Genomic DNA, 17,758 nt, shown 5'->3' on the forward strand with positions numbered 1-17,758 from the left:
AACGTTTTACAAAATCAAAAAACGTTTTTAAAAATCAAAAAATGTTCAAAAAAAAATAAAACAACAATCCAAACAACAATCCTAACTTATATATCCTAAACTATCAATCAAACAACCTAAAATCCGAGAAAAGAAGGTTTGGGATGATTCTTACATGATTTGGGGCTTGGGGAAGAGATATGAGGGTGAGAAGATGATTCGCCGGTGAAGAGAGGTGGAGAAGGGCCGGAATCGCCGGAGAGATGGAGAAATCGCCGGAGATTTCACGTTTTGAGAGAGAGAGAGGCCGCAGAGATAACGAAGAAGGAAGAAGGAGGGTTATTATATCCGAGGATTCCGACGGACACGGGTTCGTCGGTATTCCGTAGGTATAATTAAAATATACTAAATGCCAATTCGCGAAAATAGGGTAATATGATATATGACTCACATAACTACGAAGCCACGCAGCAAATCCGTTATCTCTAAGTTGTCGAAGCTCATCTTCTGTTGCATGCCTGTGAGTCATACGCAACTCCGCCATATATACACTATATACAAAAATATTATCAATATGAAATAAATTTATTGAATATTAATCTAACAATAAATGAATAAATATTTTTACCTCTCATATTGTAGAACATCTTCACAGTTGGTGAGCAAATATGTTTGCAAATGAGCGTTCTCAGTGTCCGTAAGTCTCTGCTTCGTGAATTTTCCACTAAGTCGTCCTATTTCCTTGAACATGCTTGGGACAGTAACATGATATGTTGCTCTCTCCCCTCTATCATCATGCCGAGCAGGTCTTCGGTGTTTTGTTTGCACTTCTGGTGGAAAATAATTTTCAGCAAAGATTGCAGTTTCTTCATTGATCACCTGTGCCACTATAGATCCTTCCACCCTGCTTTGATTTTTGACCATCTTCTTCAGATGATGCATATAACGCTCAAAAATATACATCCATCTGTACTGCACAGGACCACCAAGTTCCAATTCTCTTGCGAGATGAATAGCAAGATGTTCCATTACATCAAAGAATGATGGAGGAAATATCTTCTCAAGGTTGCACATGCTGACTGGTGCGTTTGTCTTCAAATTATTAATACCCTCTTCAGTCAATACTCTGCTGCATAAGTCACGGAAAAAAACACTAGTGCCTGCAATTGCTTCATGAACATTACGTGGCAATAATGCTGAAAAGGCAAACGGAAGGAGGCGCTGCATAATTACATGACAATCATGACTCTTCAAGCCAATAAACTTTCCTTCGCTTCTATCAACGCAGTTCCCCAAATTTGATGCATATCCGTCAGGAAATTTCACTTTCTCTGTAATCCAATCAAAGAACTCTTCTTTTCTAGCACCATCCAGCCGATAAATGGGAAAAGGGGCCGTACCGTTCTCATCAACGTGAAGTTCAGAACGATCACAAATATCGACTAAATCCAACCTTGACTTCAAATTATCCTTCGTTTTACCTTGGATGTTAAGGACTGTGTTCATCAGATTATCGAAGAAGTTCTTCTCAATATGCATGACATCTAAATTATGCCGCAATAGATGACTCTCCCAATATGGCAGATCCCAGAAAATACTCTTTTTGTGCCAGTTATGTAGCTCTCCAACCGCATTGACTCGAATGTTTTCATGTCCACCTACATCTGGCGTCCTTTATGCATCAAAATACCTAAACTGCTTCAACAAATCTTTCCTACTAACTTCCTTAGGTGGACCATCAAACACCTGCTTGTTCTTCGTAAACGAAGTCTTACTCCTGCGGTATGGATGATCAGGTGGTAGAAATCGTCTGTGACAGTCAAACCAACACGTTTTCCTTACGTTCTTTAGTTGGAAAGCATCTGTGTCATCTTGACAATATGGACATGATAGCTTCTCATGTGTTGTCCATCCAGATAACATAACATATGCTGGAAAGTCACTTATTGTCAACATAAGTACTGTCCACATCTGAAAGTTTTCTTTGCGCGAAACATCGTATGTCTCAAAACCATGCGCCCATAGTTGTTGCAATTCGTATATTAGTGGTTGAAGAAACACATCTAGTTATCTTTCAGGATGATCTGGCCCGGGGACGAGAATTGAGAGAAACAAAAACTCTCGTCGCATGCACAAGCTCGGCCGTAAGTTGTACGGTGTCACAATAACTGGCCATAGAGAATACTGCCTTCCATGCTTTCCAAATGGGCTGAAACCATCAGTAGATAATCCAAGATAAACATTTCTTCTCTCTTCCGCAAATTCTGGATATGTTGACTGGAAATGTTTCCAAGCCTTTGCATCTGAAGGATGTCTAATCTCACCATTTGTGGAATGCTCTGCATGCCATCTCATTGCTTTTGCTGTGCGCTCACACTGATACAACCTCTTCAATCTTTCCGTCAAAGGCAAATACCACATTCTTTTGAATGGGATCGGAACTCTTCCCCTCGTCTCCTGATAACGAGGTTTCCCACAAAATTTGCATACATTCCGTGTCTCATCCGCTCTCCAGTAGATCATGCAGTTGTCAATACATACATCTATCACTTCATACGGTAGTTGAAGACCTGCAACAAGTTTCTGAACCTCGTAGTATGAACCCGGTGCAAGGTTATCCTCAGGTAGAATACCTTTGACAAAATCAGTAATCGCATCCATACATTCTTCAGCCAAATTATAGTCTGTCTTAATACCCATTAATCTAGTTGCAGATGATAAGACTGAATGACCATCTCTACAATTTTGATACAAAGGTTGTTTTCCTGCATCCAACATGTCAAAAAAACTCCTAGACTCGGGGTTTGGTTCTTCCCCTCTATAATGATCATGTACCATCTGCTCAGTACCAATTCCGACGGATGTAAAGCAGTCCGTCGGAATTCCGTCGGTATTGTCCAATCTCAAACGGCTATACAACGGTCATATATATTTGTCGGCAACGGTCACATGGTTCATCGGAATTCCGTCGGTATTTTCCGACGAACTTCCGACGACTTTGCTGTTAATCAGAATGTCGTCGGAAATTCGTCGGAATATACCGACGAACTTCCGACGACTACAACGGTTACATTTTTTATCGGAATGTCGTCGAAAAGTCGTCGGAAAGTTCCGACGAACCATATTTCGTCGGGATTCCGTCGGAAATGGCCGACGGAATTCCGACGACTTAATTTTTTTGGATTTGGTCAGAAATTTGTCAGTATTCCGTCACAAATGTCCGACGACCTTGGTGTCCGTCGGAACCTCCGTCGGAATTCAGTGTGTTTTCTTGTTGTGTATTATAGAAATAAAAATAGAAGAATACATTGGAGATGGTCTACACCGTCTTGATGGCTGGTAGAGCGGTGCTTCTGACGTCCAATCTCGTGACTCCAATGGTTTGAAGACTCTTTCCGAATAAATAAAAGAGTGAAGATTACAAAAAAAAATTAAAAAATAAATAACTGAAAATGCTGTTAGTAAATTAATTGAAACGGTTACATTCGTTTGGTGTTTTGGAGTCAGAAAATGACGAAAGTGAGTGTATTTTGCGTGGCGGATTGGAACTTTCTGAAAAAGACTCGAAGATAGAGGGTTGCTTGTGTCCAAAGCGTGAGTTTACAAACAACTCTTGATACTCCTTTTTTTCTTTTTCTCCAACTTAATATTCTTTCTCTTTTATTTTTATTATTTTCGACTTTTGAAGTTTTTAAGAAAAAAGAGGTCTCATCATTTCTTTCTATAACTTCTGTAAATCATTTTTGGCTAGCTCATTATAGGGAAATGTAGGACGTTTTGTTAATAATCAACATCAATCATACTAAGGTGTGTTCTCAAATGTTCCACGCCCTAATCACACGTCTTTTTGCTCTCTTGTTTTTCTGACATGTATGTGGGGTTATGTTTTCAGGTCAAACCGACTTTTAACAAAAGCAGATGACTATATAATATCAACATATTTTCCTGCGAGATACACCTCCTATGTGGTCCTTTTCCTTTTAGCTTGTGTTTGTTGAATTCGAAGACCTTCTCTTTTGAATTTTATTCTCTAAAGAAATAAGATGGCTTAACAAGCAAGTTAATAGAGAATTTTGGTGTCAAGTCCATATTAAATTTTTGAATTTTATATTTGCTTATATAAGTTATGATGACAACCAAACAAAACAGAAAACAATTATTGGACATCAAGTCATCAAGTCATTTCATATCAATTATTTAAAAGACTGACGGAGATCATAAGTTTCGTAACTAATATTCATAAGTTTCGTAAATAATATTTTCCCCCACACAATCATAATCTGCAAGCTTCTATTTTTTTATGATTCATCTTTTCTTAGCAACGATCTTAGTCTTGATGAATTCTAAGTTGATATTAGTACTATTGTTTATTCACATTCCAAAAATAAATGTGAAGAACGGTCAACAACGGCAGTTCAATGATCAAGGAGACCTAAATATTAAAAAAAATCGTTCTTGAATACTTAATTCCAGTTTTGACATCTAGCTACATGTAGCAAAATTTTAAAATAAGAGAAACACATGACGGTCTTAAATATGATTAATCTTAAATATGATTAATGTGTTGTATGCAACCGTTTCGATAGTTATGACCATTAAATACAAGAGGCAAGGCTCGTGTGTTCTGTTCTTTCCTGCTTTGTTCCGTTAAGCAAGTACCTTTTTCATGACTACTGATAGTCTGAATATAGTCAGTAATCATTCTCTAAATACCTTAAATGTTAGTAGAAGCTATTAATCAAACAGTATCCCTTAAATGTTCTTGTAACTAAAACGAATAAGAAACTATTCGTTAAAAATTTGATTACCAATTACATAGCAGTTGAGGTGGGGAAACGAGAAATGAGTGATGACTAGCCCACAGCCACATACTTTCATTAAGATGCGTAAATAACTCTTTAACTTTAGGTTGAGAAAGAGCTAATCCACAGACACTACATGTGACTATGAAAAACCACAAAGAGATTATATAACTTTTATTTTTCAAGGCTATGGCACAATTTCACTTTGGCTTCTTCAGAAAAGAGACCTCGTTCACATTCTTTTTGTGAGTTTCTCTCTTCTTGATAATAGAAATCTTTCCATCCACACAAACAAGATACCTTTTGTTATCTCCATGTCTCTTCATAGTCCTAGATAATCTACAACCATTCACTATAAAGAAGGTGTACTATGAATTTTCTAAATTCGATTCGGATGCAAATTTACGCAAATCACGTTCACATACCCGAGAAGAAAAAATGAAATAGGAGACGCAATATTCAAAGTCAACTGGCGTTTAGTGTGAGATGAGACCCCGTCGGAAAAAATAAAAAAGAAATTGAGGATCAAAGAAGTGTAATTATTAACTGCCGAAGTCAGGTTTAAAAGTCAGAAGAGATCTCATTCATGAAGACTCTATTCATGTGTTAATCACAATCATTGGGAACAAAAGAATAAGTCAAAAATTGGACTATGGTTTAACAACTGGGCAGGCCCATCTAGAAGACAAAAACAATTTACGGCGTAGTAGTATAGATTTCTTAGATGAAGATACTAATCATATTCTCTTTTATACAATCACTAGGTGTCTTGCCCGCATGTGCGGGCATAATCTTCTTATAGATATTTATTATTTTATATTTTGTTAATTCAAAAACAACATGTTAAGTTATTATATATTCTTAACAAGTTTATACCAAACATAAAATAATTTATATATGACAGCAAATTTCATTAAAATATATATGCTAATTATTGTGTTGAAATTATTAATATAAAATTCGTTTTTAATTAAATTATTATATATAAAAATTTATTAAGGGTAACAACGACATTAACCAGTCTAACTTTTAACGTGAGAGCTCGATTCCAAAAATTTACTTCGCAAATAATAGTATAGATTATATCAAGATACGTGTATGATATGATTAAGATCCTCTTCATGGTAAACTAAACATGATTTATATATGAGTCTGTAAAATCAACGTGGTTGGTCTGTTTTTTTGTGGAAGGATAAAATAGGGAGAATGATAATGACATCGACACGGGTGATGTTAGGAGAGTTTCTAACGTGCTTTGAGTAAGACGGAGCTAGATTAGGGAAGCTTTGTAATTTTGTATCCATCTCAAAAGGGCTCCAAGGCTGACGCTCAGATAGCTTCTTAATTCTACTTTCACCGCATTACTTTACTTTTAATTGTTTTTCCTTGCTTTCTCTGGTTGTTTTTTGGTGTAAATATTAAAGATTTATACCAGGCTTTTCTTTTACATAGTTGTGGAAGACCACTTATTACAACAAGAAGATAACAGAGCAAGCAGTTACAAGATTAAAAAAGATGTTACGGATCAGGAGGTGGCAGGCGGAAGTAGACGAGCATAGGAGACGGCGACAACGGGGTAGAAGGTGGAATGGAGATGAGTCGATCACGCATCAGGCGATCGACACGTGAATAGATCCCGGCTTCGGTAGTAGATGTTTGCTGGAAGATGCGCATATTTTTTTCACGCCATACGCAGTAGACGATGCACTGCAGCAACAACTTGATAACGCCTGATAGAACTGAAGAAGAAGCGACCTGATGATTTGATAATAAACCAGCAACCTCAAGAAAGGATGACGGGGCAGAAGGGATGGATTGTCCACAGAAGTGGCCCCAGACCCTTGATACGAATGAGCATTGGAAGAACAAGTGTTGATGGGACTCTTGTCCTGCCGAGCAAAGCACACACTGCAAAGGAACAGAAAGACCCCAAGAAGCTAGCCTGTCCTTTGTAGGGAGTCTTGATAGTATTGCCATCCATGTAACAAAAGAACATCTCGGTATCTCCTCCTTGAACCAGACCATAGAATACCATTCGACTGTCGGAGCTGTCTCACGGATTGAGTGCCATGTTGCCTTGGTAGAGAACTTAGGAACAAAATGACCGGCCCCATTGCGCCAAAGAAACCTATCAACTCCTCGGGTTGGAGCAGGAGGAGTCATAGTAGATAGAACTATTTGCAAGGTTACAGCAACATTAGATCTAGCAGGTGGAAGTTGCCACTCCCCATTCACAGTGGCATCAGCCACAACTGATTCAAGAGTGATCCTGAGTTCCCGCGGTCCTCTCTGACCAAAGCCTTCAATCAAAGGTCCCATATGTGTCCAATAATCATACCAAAAGCTAGCAGCTCTGCCGTCACGAATCGAACATCTTAGAAACTCTGCCACAGTCTCTTTTATTCTAATCATACTCCGCACAGTTGGAGAGAGCCTTTGAGAGTCCGCAGTCGTCCAATAGCATCGCCTAGAAAACACATTAGAATGCAACCACGCAACCCATAAAGACCCTGACCCTGAGAAAAAGTTCCACACCCTCTTTAAAGATTTATACCAGGCTTTTCTTTTACATAGTTGTGGAAGACCACTTGTTACAACAAGAAGATAACAGAGCAAGCAGTTACAAGATTAAAAAAGATGTTACGGATCAGGAGGTGGCAGGCGGAAGTAGACGAGCATAGGAGACGGCGACAACGGGGTAGAAGGTGGAATGGAGATGAGTCGATCACGCATCAGGCGATCGACACGTGAATAGATCCCGGCTTCGGTAGTAGATGTTTGCTGGAAGATGCGCATATTTTTTTCACGCCATACGCAGTAGACGATGCACTGCAGCAACAACTTGATAACGCCTGATAGAACTGAAGAAGAAGCGACCTGATGATTTGATAATAAACCAGCAACCTCAAGAAAGGATGACGGGGCAGAAGGGATGGATTGTCCACAGAAGTGGCCCCAGACCCTTGATACGAATGAGCATTGGAAGAACAAGTGTTGATGGGACTCTTGTCCTGCCGAGCAAAGCACACACTGCAAAGGAACAGAAAGACCCCAAGAAGCTAGCCTGTCCTTTGTAGGGAGTCTTGATAGTATTGCCATCCATGTAACAAAAGAACATCTCGGTATCTCCTCCTTGAACCAGACCATAGAATACCATTCGACTATCGGAGCTGTCTCACGGATTGAGTGTCATGTTGCCTTGGTAGAGAACTTAGGAACAAAATGACCGGCCCCATTGCGCCAAAGAAACCTATTAACTCCTCGGGTTGGAGCAGGAGGAGTCATAGTAGATAGAACTATTTGCAAGGTTACAGCAACATTAGATCTAGCAGGTGGAAGTTGCCACTCCCTATTCACTGTGGCATCAGCCACAACTGATTCAAGAGTGATCCTGAGTTCTCTGATTCAAGAGTGATCCTGAGTTGCAACTCCTTGCTTTCTCTGTTGTCTAGTGTTCTGATGACTGATAAGTAATTGTCTAGTGTTCTGATGACTGAGAAGTAATATATATGTTCTTTTTGAGAAAATTAATATAAATAAGATTAAATATAAACTTTTTTGTTTCAAAAAAAGTATACAAAATAAATAGATTTGAAAGGCTAATACAAAATAAAGTAAAAAATAAATATGTAATGCGTGTGTGAACAAATGTTGGGTTCTATAGAGAGAAAACTTCAAACTGTAACAAAATACAACGATATTTTAACCTAAAATATTAATACTTGGTTTTTTTTTTGGTGTAGTATTTTCTTGGTTTTGGCTCTTCTTTCTATTGTTATTTTTTTTTTTACAGATACACCGTCTGACATAAACGTATATGTGTAAATAAACATAGCATGAAGCAGCCACCAATGTGAGAAAATGATGCATAATTCGTGGCATGATCATGGAGAATAGTAATGAATAAAGAAATTAAAATGTAGACAGCTCAAAACGTAATATTCGATCGTATAATAAGATTCTATATTTCCATTGCTTATTGTCAAAGGACAAAAGAGAAGATTCTTATGCTTATGCTGTTTGCCAAGTGTACATCTCTCACTGCTCGTAACATGCTTTTCTGAATATTCAAATTGAATCTTCCAGTATGCTTATGCCTCTGCGTGAGACACATCATCTCGCTTTTAAGTTTTAACATTTTTTTTTTTTAATTTCATAGAACGAATCATTCATTCACATCTCAAAACTAAATAATCAGATATTCGATCAATAATTAAATCTTAAATCATTAAAACCCGAACTATATAACTATTTAATTTCTTGATTATAGAAGATCAGTAAATCACTCACCGAATATCTTAAACCTTTCTGTTTCTCCTTCCATCGAAAATGGTGGGAAACGATTGGGTGAATAGTTACTTGGAGGCGATCCTAGCCGCGGAACCAGGGATCGGTGACTCCAAATCGTCTTTGCTACTAAGAGAGCGTGGCCATTTCAGTCCAAGTCGTTACTTCGTCGAGGAGGTCATCACTGGCTTCGATGAGACTGATCTTCACCGTTCCTGGGTCCAGGTATGCGCATAACACACTCACCTTATGATCTCTGTTGCTTTTTTGAACGTTTCTGAGTGTTTTCTATTGATTCAAGGCTGCTGCAACAAGGAGTCCGCAAGAGAGGAACACGAGGTTGGAGAATCTGTGCTGGAGGATTTGGAATTTGGCTCGTCAGAAGAAAAAGGTTAGTCTGATTTCGCTGCGACCTACAACAATTAGGATCGGTCGTAGCTTGTTGTTTGTTTTGTTGTCGCGCGACTGATCAATTATTAGTAGGAAGAGTTGCAGTGACATTAAAACGAACATGGCTTTTTATTTGTGGAGGAATTGATCATGATGTGGTTGTGAAATGTGATTTGATTAGGTTGAAGGGAAGAATGCTAAGCGTGCTGCTAAGCGTCACCTCTTGCGTGAGAAAGCGAGGAAGGAAGTAACTGCTGATATGTCAGAAGATTTTTCTGAAGGTGAGAAAGCTGATGTTCCTGGTGAGATTCCAACTCATAGTGATGGCAACACCAAAGGAAGGATGTCTCGGATCAGCTCTGTTGATGTGTTTGAGAATTGGTTTGCTCAACACAAAGAGAAGAAGCTTTACATCGTCTTGATAAGGTATATAATGATACTCTACCTTTAATAGAAAGTAATGGTGTGAGTATTCTGGTGATATATATGACTAAGTTGTAAACATTCTGTAATTGTCTTTCAGTCTTCATGGTTTGATACGTGGTGAAAACATGGAGCTTGGTCGGGATTCTGATACTGGTGGCCAGGTACTCTTCTTCCTACAAGCAATTTTTAAAAATTCTAGTCTTACGCTTTGAATGGTAAGGCTAAAACCACTCTGAATTTAACCGTAACAGAGATATTTTTTTTTGTTACTATTAGAACCGCACCTTAGTTAACAGTAACAAAAATCTGTACATATCTACATATATCTATATATTTTTGTTACTATTAGAACCGCACCTTAGTTATTCTGCATGTTACCCATTTGAAGCCTTAAGTTTCTCAATTCAGACTTCTACAATCAGGTGAAGTATGTTGTGGAACTTGCAAGAGCACTGGGCTCAATGCCTGGAGTCTACCGTGTCGATTTGTTGACCAGGCAGGTATCTGCACCGGATGTGGATAGCAGCTACTCTGAACCGACTGAGATGCTGAATCCTCTGGACACAGACAGCACAGAACAGGAGCATGGGGAGAGTAGTGGGGCTTATATCGTCCGTATACCTTTCGGTCCGAAAGATAAATATGTTCCCAAAGAGCTTCTCTGGCCTCATATCCCTGAGTTTGTTGATAGAGCACTTAGCTATATTATGAAAATCTCTAAGGCTCTTGATGAAGAAATCGGTGAAGGAGGAGGAGGAGGACAAGTGTGGCCTGTTTCTATTCATGGACACTACGCAGATGCTGGTGATTCCGCCGCTCTTCTATCTGGGGCGCTGAATGTACCGATGGTTTTCACCGGACATTCTCTCGGTCGTGATAAGCTTGAGCAGCTCCTGAAACAAGGACGGCCAAAAGAAGAGATCAATGCTAACTACAAAATAATGAGGCGGATAGAGGCTGAGGAGTTATGTCTTGACGCTTCTGAGATAGTCATTACTAGTACAAAGCAGGAGATAGAAGAGCAGTGGCGGCTTTACGATGGTTTTGATCCGGTTTTGGAGCGTAAACTCAGAGCAAGGATGAAAAGGGGTGTGAGCTGTCTAGGCAGGTTTATGCCTCGCATGGTTGTAAGTATCATCTCTATTATTCCTCTTAGAGATGTTTATTTTTTACCATGACTTATGAGTAGAGTTGTCATGTGGTTCCTAGGTGATTCCTCCAGGAATGGAGTTTCATCACATTGTACCACATGATGTGGATGCAGATGGAGATGATGAAGATCCACAATCTCCTGATCCACCAATTTGGTCTGAGGTACAATGTAGTCTAATCATCTCTTTGATCAAATGTTTTATGTATTATGATGTAATTTTGTATTTACGGTGAACTTTTTACTTGGGGCAGATTATGCGTTTCTTTTCTAACCCGCGCAAGCCAATGATACTAGCTCTTGCTCGGCCAGACCCTAAAAAGAACTTGGTTACTCTAGTCAAAGCCTTTGGAGAGTGCCGTCCATTACGTGAACTTGCTAACCTTGTACGTCCTGCAGTTATTCTTCACATAATCATATGATTTAGTGGAAGTTAATTCACCTTTTTTTCTCTCTCTTTGATTGCAGACACTGATAATGGGAAACCGAAATGATATTGATGAGTTATCCACCACGAACGCCTCGGTGCTGCTATCAATTCTGAAGCTAATCGACAAGTACGACCTTTATGGTCAAGTGGCAATGCCTAAGCATCACAAACAATCTGATGTTCCTGAAATTTACCGTTTAGCAGCCAAAACAAAGGTAAAAAAATGCTTAAACGTTTACTTTTCTCCACTTTGTATCATTCAGTTATCATTAAGTGTTCCCATATTATACATAATACATAGGAAATTAAACTTAGATTTGCTTCTATCTATCTATCTTATTTTTCAGGGAGTGTTTATAAATCCAGCTTTCATTGAACCATTTGGATTGACTCTAATCGAGGTACTTAATTATCATTTTTCTCTCTTTAGTGATCTATTTTTTTTCATGGTTTCAAATTATATAATAAGATCTGTATCTAACAGGCGGGAGCTCATGGTCTGCCCACTGTTGCAACAATAAACGGAGGACCTGTAGATATTCAAAAGGTTTGCTTCCCATAAAACTTTCCACTATACATCACTGCAGAGTTATAGCTGATTTCTGATCCTGACTTTTCAGGTTCTAGACAATGGTCTTCTCGTTGACCCTCATGATCAACAAGCTATATCCGACGCCCTCTTGAAACTGGTCTCAGACAAGCATCTCTGGACAAGATGCAGACAAAACGGCCTAAAGAACATCCACTTGTTCTCATGGCCAGAGCATTGCAAAACATATTTAGCTCGGATAGCTTCTTGCAAGCAAAGATCTCCCAAATGGCAGAGAGTCGAGTTCCAAAACTCGGACTCAGATTCGCCAAGCGACTCCCTCAGAGACATACACGACATCTCCTTGAACCTAAAACTTTCCCTGGACGGCGAAAAGAGTAGTGTAGATACCAACTTAGACGCTGAAGACACCACCACCGCTGAACGTAAAGCCAAGCTGGAGAAAGCTGTTTCAACCTTGTCGCAAAAGAAGATCTCAACTGAGAAAATCGACTCAAAGATGCCAACTCTGAAACGACGGAAACATATCTTCGTCATCTCTGTTGACTGCAGCGCAAACTCTGATCTTCTCTCGGTGGTCAAAACAGTTATGGACGTTGCTGGAGACTCAACAGGGTTTATACTCTCGACCTCAATGACTGTATCCGAGACTCACACAACATTGCTCTCAGGAGGGTTGAAGCCACAGGACTTTGACGCTGTTATCTGCAACAGCGGGAGCGAGCTCTACTTCACAGCCTCAGCTTCTTCCGAGGATAAAACCGCACTTCCTTATACACACGATCCGGATTACCATTCTCATATAGAGTTCCGATGGGGTGGGGAGAATTTGAGGAAGACTTTGATTCGTTGGATTAGTTCTGTTGAAGCGAAGAAAAAGCTGAAACAAGGAGAGATTTTGTGTGAGGATGAAGCTTCTTCGACTAACTACTGCTTATCTTTCAAAGTGAAAGATCCTGCTTCGGTAAATACTCTCTCACTCTCAGGCTAGAGTTTTCTTTCTTCTTGAGAGAGACTCCATTGATTCGTTTAATCTATTATGTATATGCAGATTCCTCCAATGAAGGAGCTGAGGAAGTTGATGAGAATCCAAGCTTTACGTTGCAATGTGGTTTACTGCCAGAATGGAGCTAGGTTGAACGTGATCCCTGTTCTTGCCTCACGATCTCAAGCCCTTAGGTATGTTTTGATCGTAAACCAATCATATCTACACGTCAACTGTTTAGGTTCGTGTTTGAGCTCTATGTGTTTTTTTCAGGTACTTGCTAGTGCGGTGGGGGATTGATTTATCGAACATGGTGGTGTTCGTGGGAGATTCAGGTGACACAGATTACGAAGGCTTGCTTGGAGGGGTTCACAAAACTGTGATACTAAAAGGAATAGCCAGTGACTTGCGCGAGCTGCACGGCAACAGAAGCTACCCAATGGAAGACGTTACGCCACTCAACAGTCCTAATATAACAGAAGCTGACGAATGTGGCCGTGACGCTATTAAGGCCGCCCTTGGGAAGCTTGGGATAAATCTCCTCAAGCCTTGAAGCTGTTTTCCTCTATTAAAGAAAGTTTTTGTACCAACATGCCACGATGGTGGAATTGATAATAAGAAATACACTATACAGATAACATTGTATAATATTGAGCAAAATATAATTTTTTGTGTTTGATTTTCATAGTGATGTATTGGAAAAAGCTAGGTAAAATCGTAATTGCATAGATTTAATCTCATGAATGTCAAAAACACAATGTTTTTTATCAACTAATTTTCGGATATCCCTTGAGAATTGTCCAAAAGGTAAATGTAATTAAACGTACGGGTGTTTGTTCGGATCATTGGTAGAATGCGACTAAATACGAATCACTGTAATCACAACTAAATATACAAAAGATTGCAAGACAATAACTAATATCAAGGGCGATTATTTTCAAAATTTTATAGCGTTGAAAGGCAAGAGGTAAATCTGAGATTAACTCGAAGGAAGAACCAGTACAAAACGAACTCTAAAGTTACACAAACTACTAAAACACAGAACAAGTAATGTCTGAATTCTGACAACACAAGGCATCATATTCGCTTGTACACAAATCTGGCTGAGTTTAAGAGGATAGTGCAATCTAGGAATCCTCTCTATATCTCTCTCTCCTTTTTAAAAGGTTACAAACGATAACAAAAGGGGATAAGATGGCAGGTAAGCATAAAGGGGAGGGATCATTGCAAACTCTCGTAATCTGAAGTCGTTTTAGGACGGCACTGCACAGTGAAAGAAGAAAAACATCAGATCTCAAAACCAGAAAACAGAAAAAATGTAGCTGCTTTTGCAGAAGGGTAAGAAAGGATAGACGCTTACTGTAAGTCGACGTATCAATCTGCTCAGGAAGTTCCTTTATATCAACCTCAAACCTATCTTGTACCTGTAAACCAAAGAAATTACTTCTTCATTAAACACCCCCAACTAATTTAAATTCAGAAGCAAGACAACAGACTTATGAAGAAGATCAAACTCCAGACCTGGTTGAGAACTTCCGAATCAGAAGCTGATGCCACGAATGTTATTGCAAGACCCTTTGTTCCAAACCTTCCAGCTCTACCAACCTATACCATATAACCAGTGTGCTGATAATAAGTTCACGCTTCTAAGATTACCTAATGAGAATCAATAATCTATATATCAATTCAGGGCTTTATAAATAAAACATTACATACCCTGTGAAGATATGTATCAGCAGAATCTGGCATGTCGTAGTTGATGACAATGTTGACACGCTCAATGTCAATTCCTCTCCCTACCAAGTCTGTCGCCACCAGAATTCTCTTGTGCCCTTCCTTGAAACTTTTGTAGTGAGTCAGCCTACATATCAAATCATAGTGTATATAGGTTAAGAGTTGGTTTCCATGAACAAAACTTAAGAAAAAGTAAGGTTGATTCAGAATAAACAATTTAATGAGAAAAAACACAAACCTCTCTTCCTGAGACATGCCGGAGTGAATGCATATTGAGGGGAAATTGCACTCGATAAGCAACTTGTTCAGCTCCCCAGCTCTGCTAACGCTCTTCACAAATATGACAACTTGATTGAAGTCCAATGCGTCAAGAAGATCATTCAACTTGCGGTTTTTCTCCATCTCGCTCAGTTTGATGTAGTGCTGTAACAATGACAGGACACAAACAGAGTTACAGTCGGATAAAAAATAGTAATAATATCAATCAATATGAAAGGTATTAACACGCGTTAAATTACCTGGACAAGTCCATGAAGAGTCAATTTGGCTTCATCATCAACATAAATCTCCATTGGCTGAAAGGAATAGATATCAGAGTAAAGTGTATTAGCAAGCCTTCCTCAGGTAATGATTTTCATTACAGAATCGAGGACGGATGAAAGACCCCCCAAACTGAGATCCTCCTCCACCAGGTTTCCATGCTCAAAGATCAATATTGCTTGGAACATTAAGGCCCGTAAACCAGAGCATGAAGAAACCTTGAGACCTCCCTACACCCCGACTCAAAACCTATCCCGCACCATTAGCATTGCAAATACTAAATAGAAAAAGAAAAACACAAGATGACAGAAGACCCACTGAGCAAAGACATAACTGAACTACACCAAAGCTATGTTACATCTCCAGTTGAACCACACCGAAGCTATGTTACATCTCCAGTTTCCTATTCTCTAAACCCCTACATACTACCCAAGTAATTATTGGATCGAGACCGCGCGTCCAAGGATCAAATGGCAGGTCTCTCGTGCCAGAAGGTACAAGACTACAGAACTTGTAAACCGAGAAAGTATTGGTCGTGGGACATTACATCTTGCATAAATTTCTTGCAGACAGGGCGTATCTCTTTGCTGAGCGTTGCTGAGAACATCATAACTTGTTTGTCGTGGGGAGTCATCTTGAAAATCTCCTGCACATCCCTCCGCATGTCTGATAAATAGGACCAAAAACGTTAAAACATGCAATATCAAAGCATTGGTGAGATATATATTTATGCACGAGGATGCTAGAGATATACATACCTAGTGACTCGAGCATTTTATCACACTCGTCAAGAATAAAATGCCTCACATTCTTCAAAGAGAGATCTTTGTCCCTGGCGAGTCCAAGAACTCGACCAGGTGTTCCAACAACAATGTGAGGACATTCATTCTTCAGCAGTTCTTTGTGAATTTTGTTGTTGACTCCTCCATAGAACACTGAAACCTTTGTATCAGGCAGGTAGGTACTGAATCGCACAAACTCATTGCAGATCTGCACGCAATTCGCATCATCAAGGTATGAGAAAACTTCGGGACAGACAGCAGAGCTATTTATTAGAAGCAGAGAGTAAAAGAAACAAATATGACATACCTGGTATGCTAACTCTCTTGTATGGCATAGGATAAGTGCAGACACCTGGCCAGGAGTCGGCTCGATCTGTTGCAGAGTCGAAAGCACAAACACAGCAGTCTTCCCCATACCAGACTTAGCTTGGCAGATAACATCCATGCCCAAGATAGCTTGAGGGATACACTCATGTTGCACTGGTGGAGAACCAAAGAAAATTGCACCGAAGAACCGTTTATAAGTAGAATATTATCTCCATATATTTAATTGGAGTCTTTACGAAAAGCTGAGCTCACTCCAAATCAATAGATTGAAATAGCGTTTTTACCTGAAAAAAATAATCAATGAGATGTCAGTGGACAATACAGAAATCAATCATAACAAAGAATCGAACTTCATGATAAACACATACTCCCAAAACTAGACTAAGTTATCTTCCACCAACCTATCTTGTCGAACATAGGTGATAAGCATAGGACAAAGAAAGATGCATAAAGTATTCTATATATCAACATATCTTTTCGTAAGTAGACAATTAAATTTTACTGGACAATCAAGAACAGCTCACAGAGAAGTAATTTCTGTTTATATAAACCATATCATCCGATAACAAAATGGTACAAAGACAATAGAAGGCGGCATACTCAAAAAAAGATTAAAAGGTACTTGCCTTCAGATGGATGCTCAAATCCAGAGTCAACAATAGCTCGGAGAAGCTCCGGTTTCAAAAGGAAGTCTCTGAATCCTGAACTGTGTATCCCAACGTAACCTCTGCCACAAACAAAAAAAAGCTATTAGTTTCCAAGATGATTTGCGTTAAATAACTAACAATTTACTACTCTCATAGGCAAACGACTAATGAATCCTCCGTAATCTCAGAACAAACTCAAAATTTAAGCAGCCGTTATCATGAAACGGATCGAGAAGCGAAAAAGAAAAACTCACTTCTTCACAGCGTCGCCGTTAACTTTATTCCCAGAATCGAGAACCTTCTCGTCCTCTTCCTCATAATCAAGGAGCTCCTCCTCATAGGCTTCGTTGTCCCTAGCGTCTCCCATAGTAAGCAAATTCTACAAGCTGCACACAGAAACTTCCCGTAAGATTTCTAATCCCAAATCAAAAACCTAAGACTCACTCAGTGACAAATCATCTCAATAGTAAACCTCCGACGATAGCTATATACGACTAGGTTAATCGAGCTCCGATGAAAACACTGGAGATCTTGAGGTAGAAATTTACCTGAGCGAAGAAGCAGATTCGGTTGGATCTCGATATCGATTGACGGGAAAAAAAATTTTAATGCCTTACGCCGCGTTGATGTTCAGCGATTTATATAGATAGGGTTGCGAGCGAGGCTATCGTGGGCTTTATTGTATTGGGCCTACAATTTATATGAATCGGCCTTGTCGGACGATAATAT

The 17,758-nt window shown here is 39.3% G+C and overlaps 5 protein-coding genes across 5 annotated transcripts in view; 1 reads left to right on the forward strand and 4 right to left on the reverse strand.

Annotated features, from left to right (window-relative positions):
- Window positions 1-1,804, reverse strand: part of LOC106329638 — a 5,329-nt gene extending 3,525 nt beyond the window's left edge. Inside the window, exons 1-2 of the mRNA XM_013768324.1 lie at window positions 608-1,804; window positions 386-530 (exon numbers count right to left, since the gene is read on the reverse strand). Of these exons, the coding sequence (XP_013623778.1) occupies window positions 386-530; window positions 608-1,518 (1,056 nt within the window). The 5' untranslated portion in view covers window positions 1,519-1,804. The remainder of the gene's footprint in view (window positions 1-385; window positions 531-607) is intronic.
- A 4,495-nt stretch (window positions 1,805-6,299) lies between these two features.
- LOC106329639 lies at window positions 6,300-7,193 on the reverse strand. Its single transcript, XM_013768325.1, has one exon. The coding sequence runs from the start codon at window positions 7,191-7,193 to the stop codon at window positions 6,300-6,302; it is 894 nt and encodes a 297-aa protein (XP_013623779.1).
- Window positions 7,194-7,421: 228 nt separating this feature from the next.
- On the reverse strand, window positions 7,422-7,880 carry LOC106329640. The gene has a single exon (XM_013768326.1). The coding sequence runs from the start codon at window positions 7,878-7,880 to the stop codon at window positions 7,422-7,424; it is 459 nt and encodes a 152-aa protein (XP_013623780.1).
- A 1,048-nt stretch (window positions 7,881-8,928) lies between these two features.
- On the forward strand, window positions 8,929-13,682 carry LOC106328688 (probable sucrose-phosphate synthase 2). The gene is made up of 13 exons (XM_013767180.1): window positions 8,929-9,293; window positions 9,370-9,459; window positions 9,640-9,884; window positions 9,982-10,045; window positions 10,307-11,011; window positions 11,094-11,198; window positions 11,289-11,420; window positions 11,503-11,679; window positions 11,812-11,865; window positions 11,949-12,011; window positions 12,085-12,978; window positions 13,066-13,193; window positions 13,273-13,682. The coding sequence occupies exons 1-13, from the start codon at window positions 9,111-9,113 to the stop codon at window positions 13,550-13,552; spliced, it is 3,120 nt and encodes a 1,039-aa protein (XP_013622634.1). The 5' UTR covers window positions 8,929-9,110; the 3' UTR covers window positions 13,553-13,682.
- A 270-nt stretch (window positions 13,683-13,952) lies between these two features.
- On the reverse strand, window positions 13,953-17,644 carry LOC106336108 (DEAD-box ATP-dependent RNA helicase 56). The gene is made up of 12 exons (XM_013774834.1): window positions 17,578-17,644; window positions 17,284-17,415; window positions 17,009-17,109; window positions 16,363-16,535; window positions 16,032-16,263; window positions 15,821-15,939; window positions 15,252-15,308; window positions 14,972-15,156; window positions 14,716-14,860; window positions 14,521-14,604; window positions 14,360-14,423; window positions 13,953-14,262 (listed from the first exon to the last, which is right to left on the reverse strand). Exons 2-12 carry the CDS (start codon window positions 17,394-17,396, stop codon window positions 14,252-14,254), a joined length of 1,284 nt encoding a protein of 427 aa, XP_013630288.1. The 5' UTR covers window positions 17,397-17,415; window positions 17,578-17,644; the 3' UTR covers window positions 13,953-14,251.
- Between the last annotated feature and the right edge of the window lie 114 nt (window positions 17,645-17,758).

Source organism: Brassica oleracea, chromosome C3 (genome assembly GCF_000695525.1).
Source record: "Brassica oleracea var. oleracea cultivar TO1000 chromosome C3, BOL, whole genome shotgun sequence".
In the NCBI taxonomy this organism is placed as follows: Eukaryota; Viridiplantae; Streptophyta; class Magnoliopsida; order Brassicales; family Brassicaceae; genus Brassica; species Brassica oleracea.

Bases quoted from the DNA above. Each gene is read 5' to 3' on its own strand.
- LOC106329639 (XM_013768325.1), bottom strand. From the start codon at position 7,193: ATGATTAGAATAAAAGAGACTGTGGCAGAGTTTCTAAGATGTTCGATT.
- LOC106329640 (XM_013768326.1), bottom strand. From the start codon at position 7,880: ATGGCAATACTATCAAGACTCCCTACAAAGGACAGGCTAGCTTCTTGG.
- LOC106328688 (XM_013767180.1), top strand. From the start codon at position 9,111: ATGGTGGGAAACGATTGGGTGAATAGTTACTTGGAGGCGATCCTAGCC. The intron at 9,294-9,369 runs GTATGCGCATAA...TATTGATTCAAG, and splicing joins TTCACCGTTCCTGGGTCCAG to GCTGCTGCAACAAGGAGTCC. The intron at 12,979-13,065 runs GTAAATACTCTC...ATGTATATGCAG, and splicing joins AAGTGAAAGATCCTGCTTCG to ATTCCTCCAATGAAGGAGCT.
- LOC106336108 (XM_013774834.1), bottom strand. From the start codon at position 17,396: ATGGGAGACGCTAGGGACAACGAAGCCTATGAGGAGGAGCTCCTTGAT. The intron at 14,861-14,971 runs GTTTGTGTTTTT...TTTGATATGTAG, and splicing joins GGCATGTCTCAGGAAGAGAG to GCTGACTCACTACAAAAGTT. The intron at 14,424-14,520 runs GTCTGGAGTTTG...TTTGGTTTACAG, and splicing joins ATTCGGAAGTTCTCAACCAG to GTACAAGATAGGTTTGAGGT.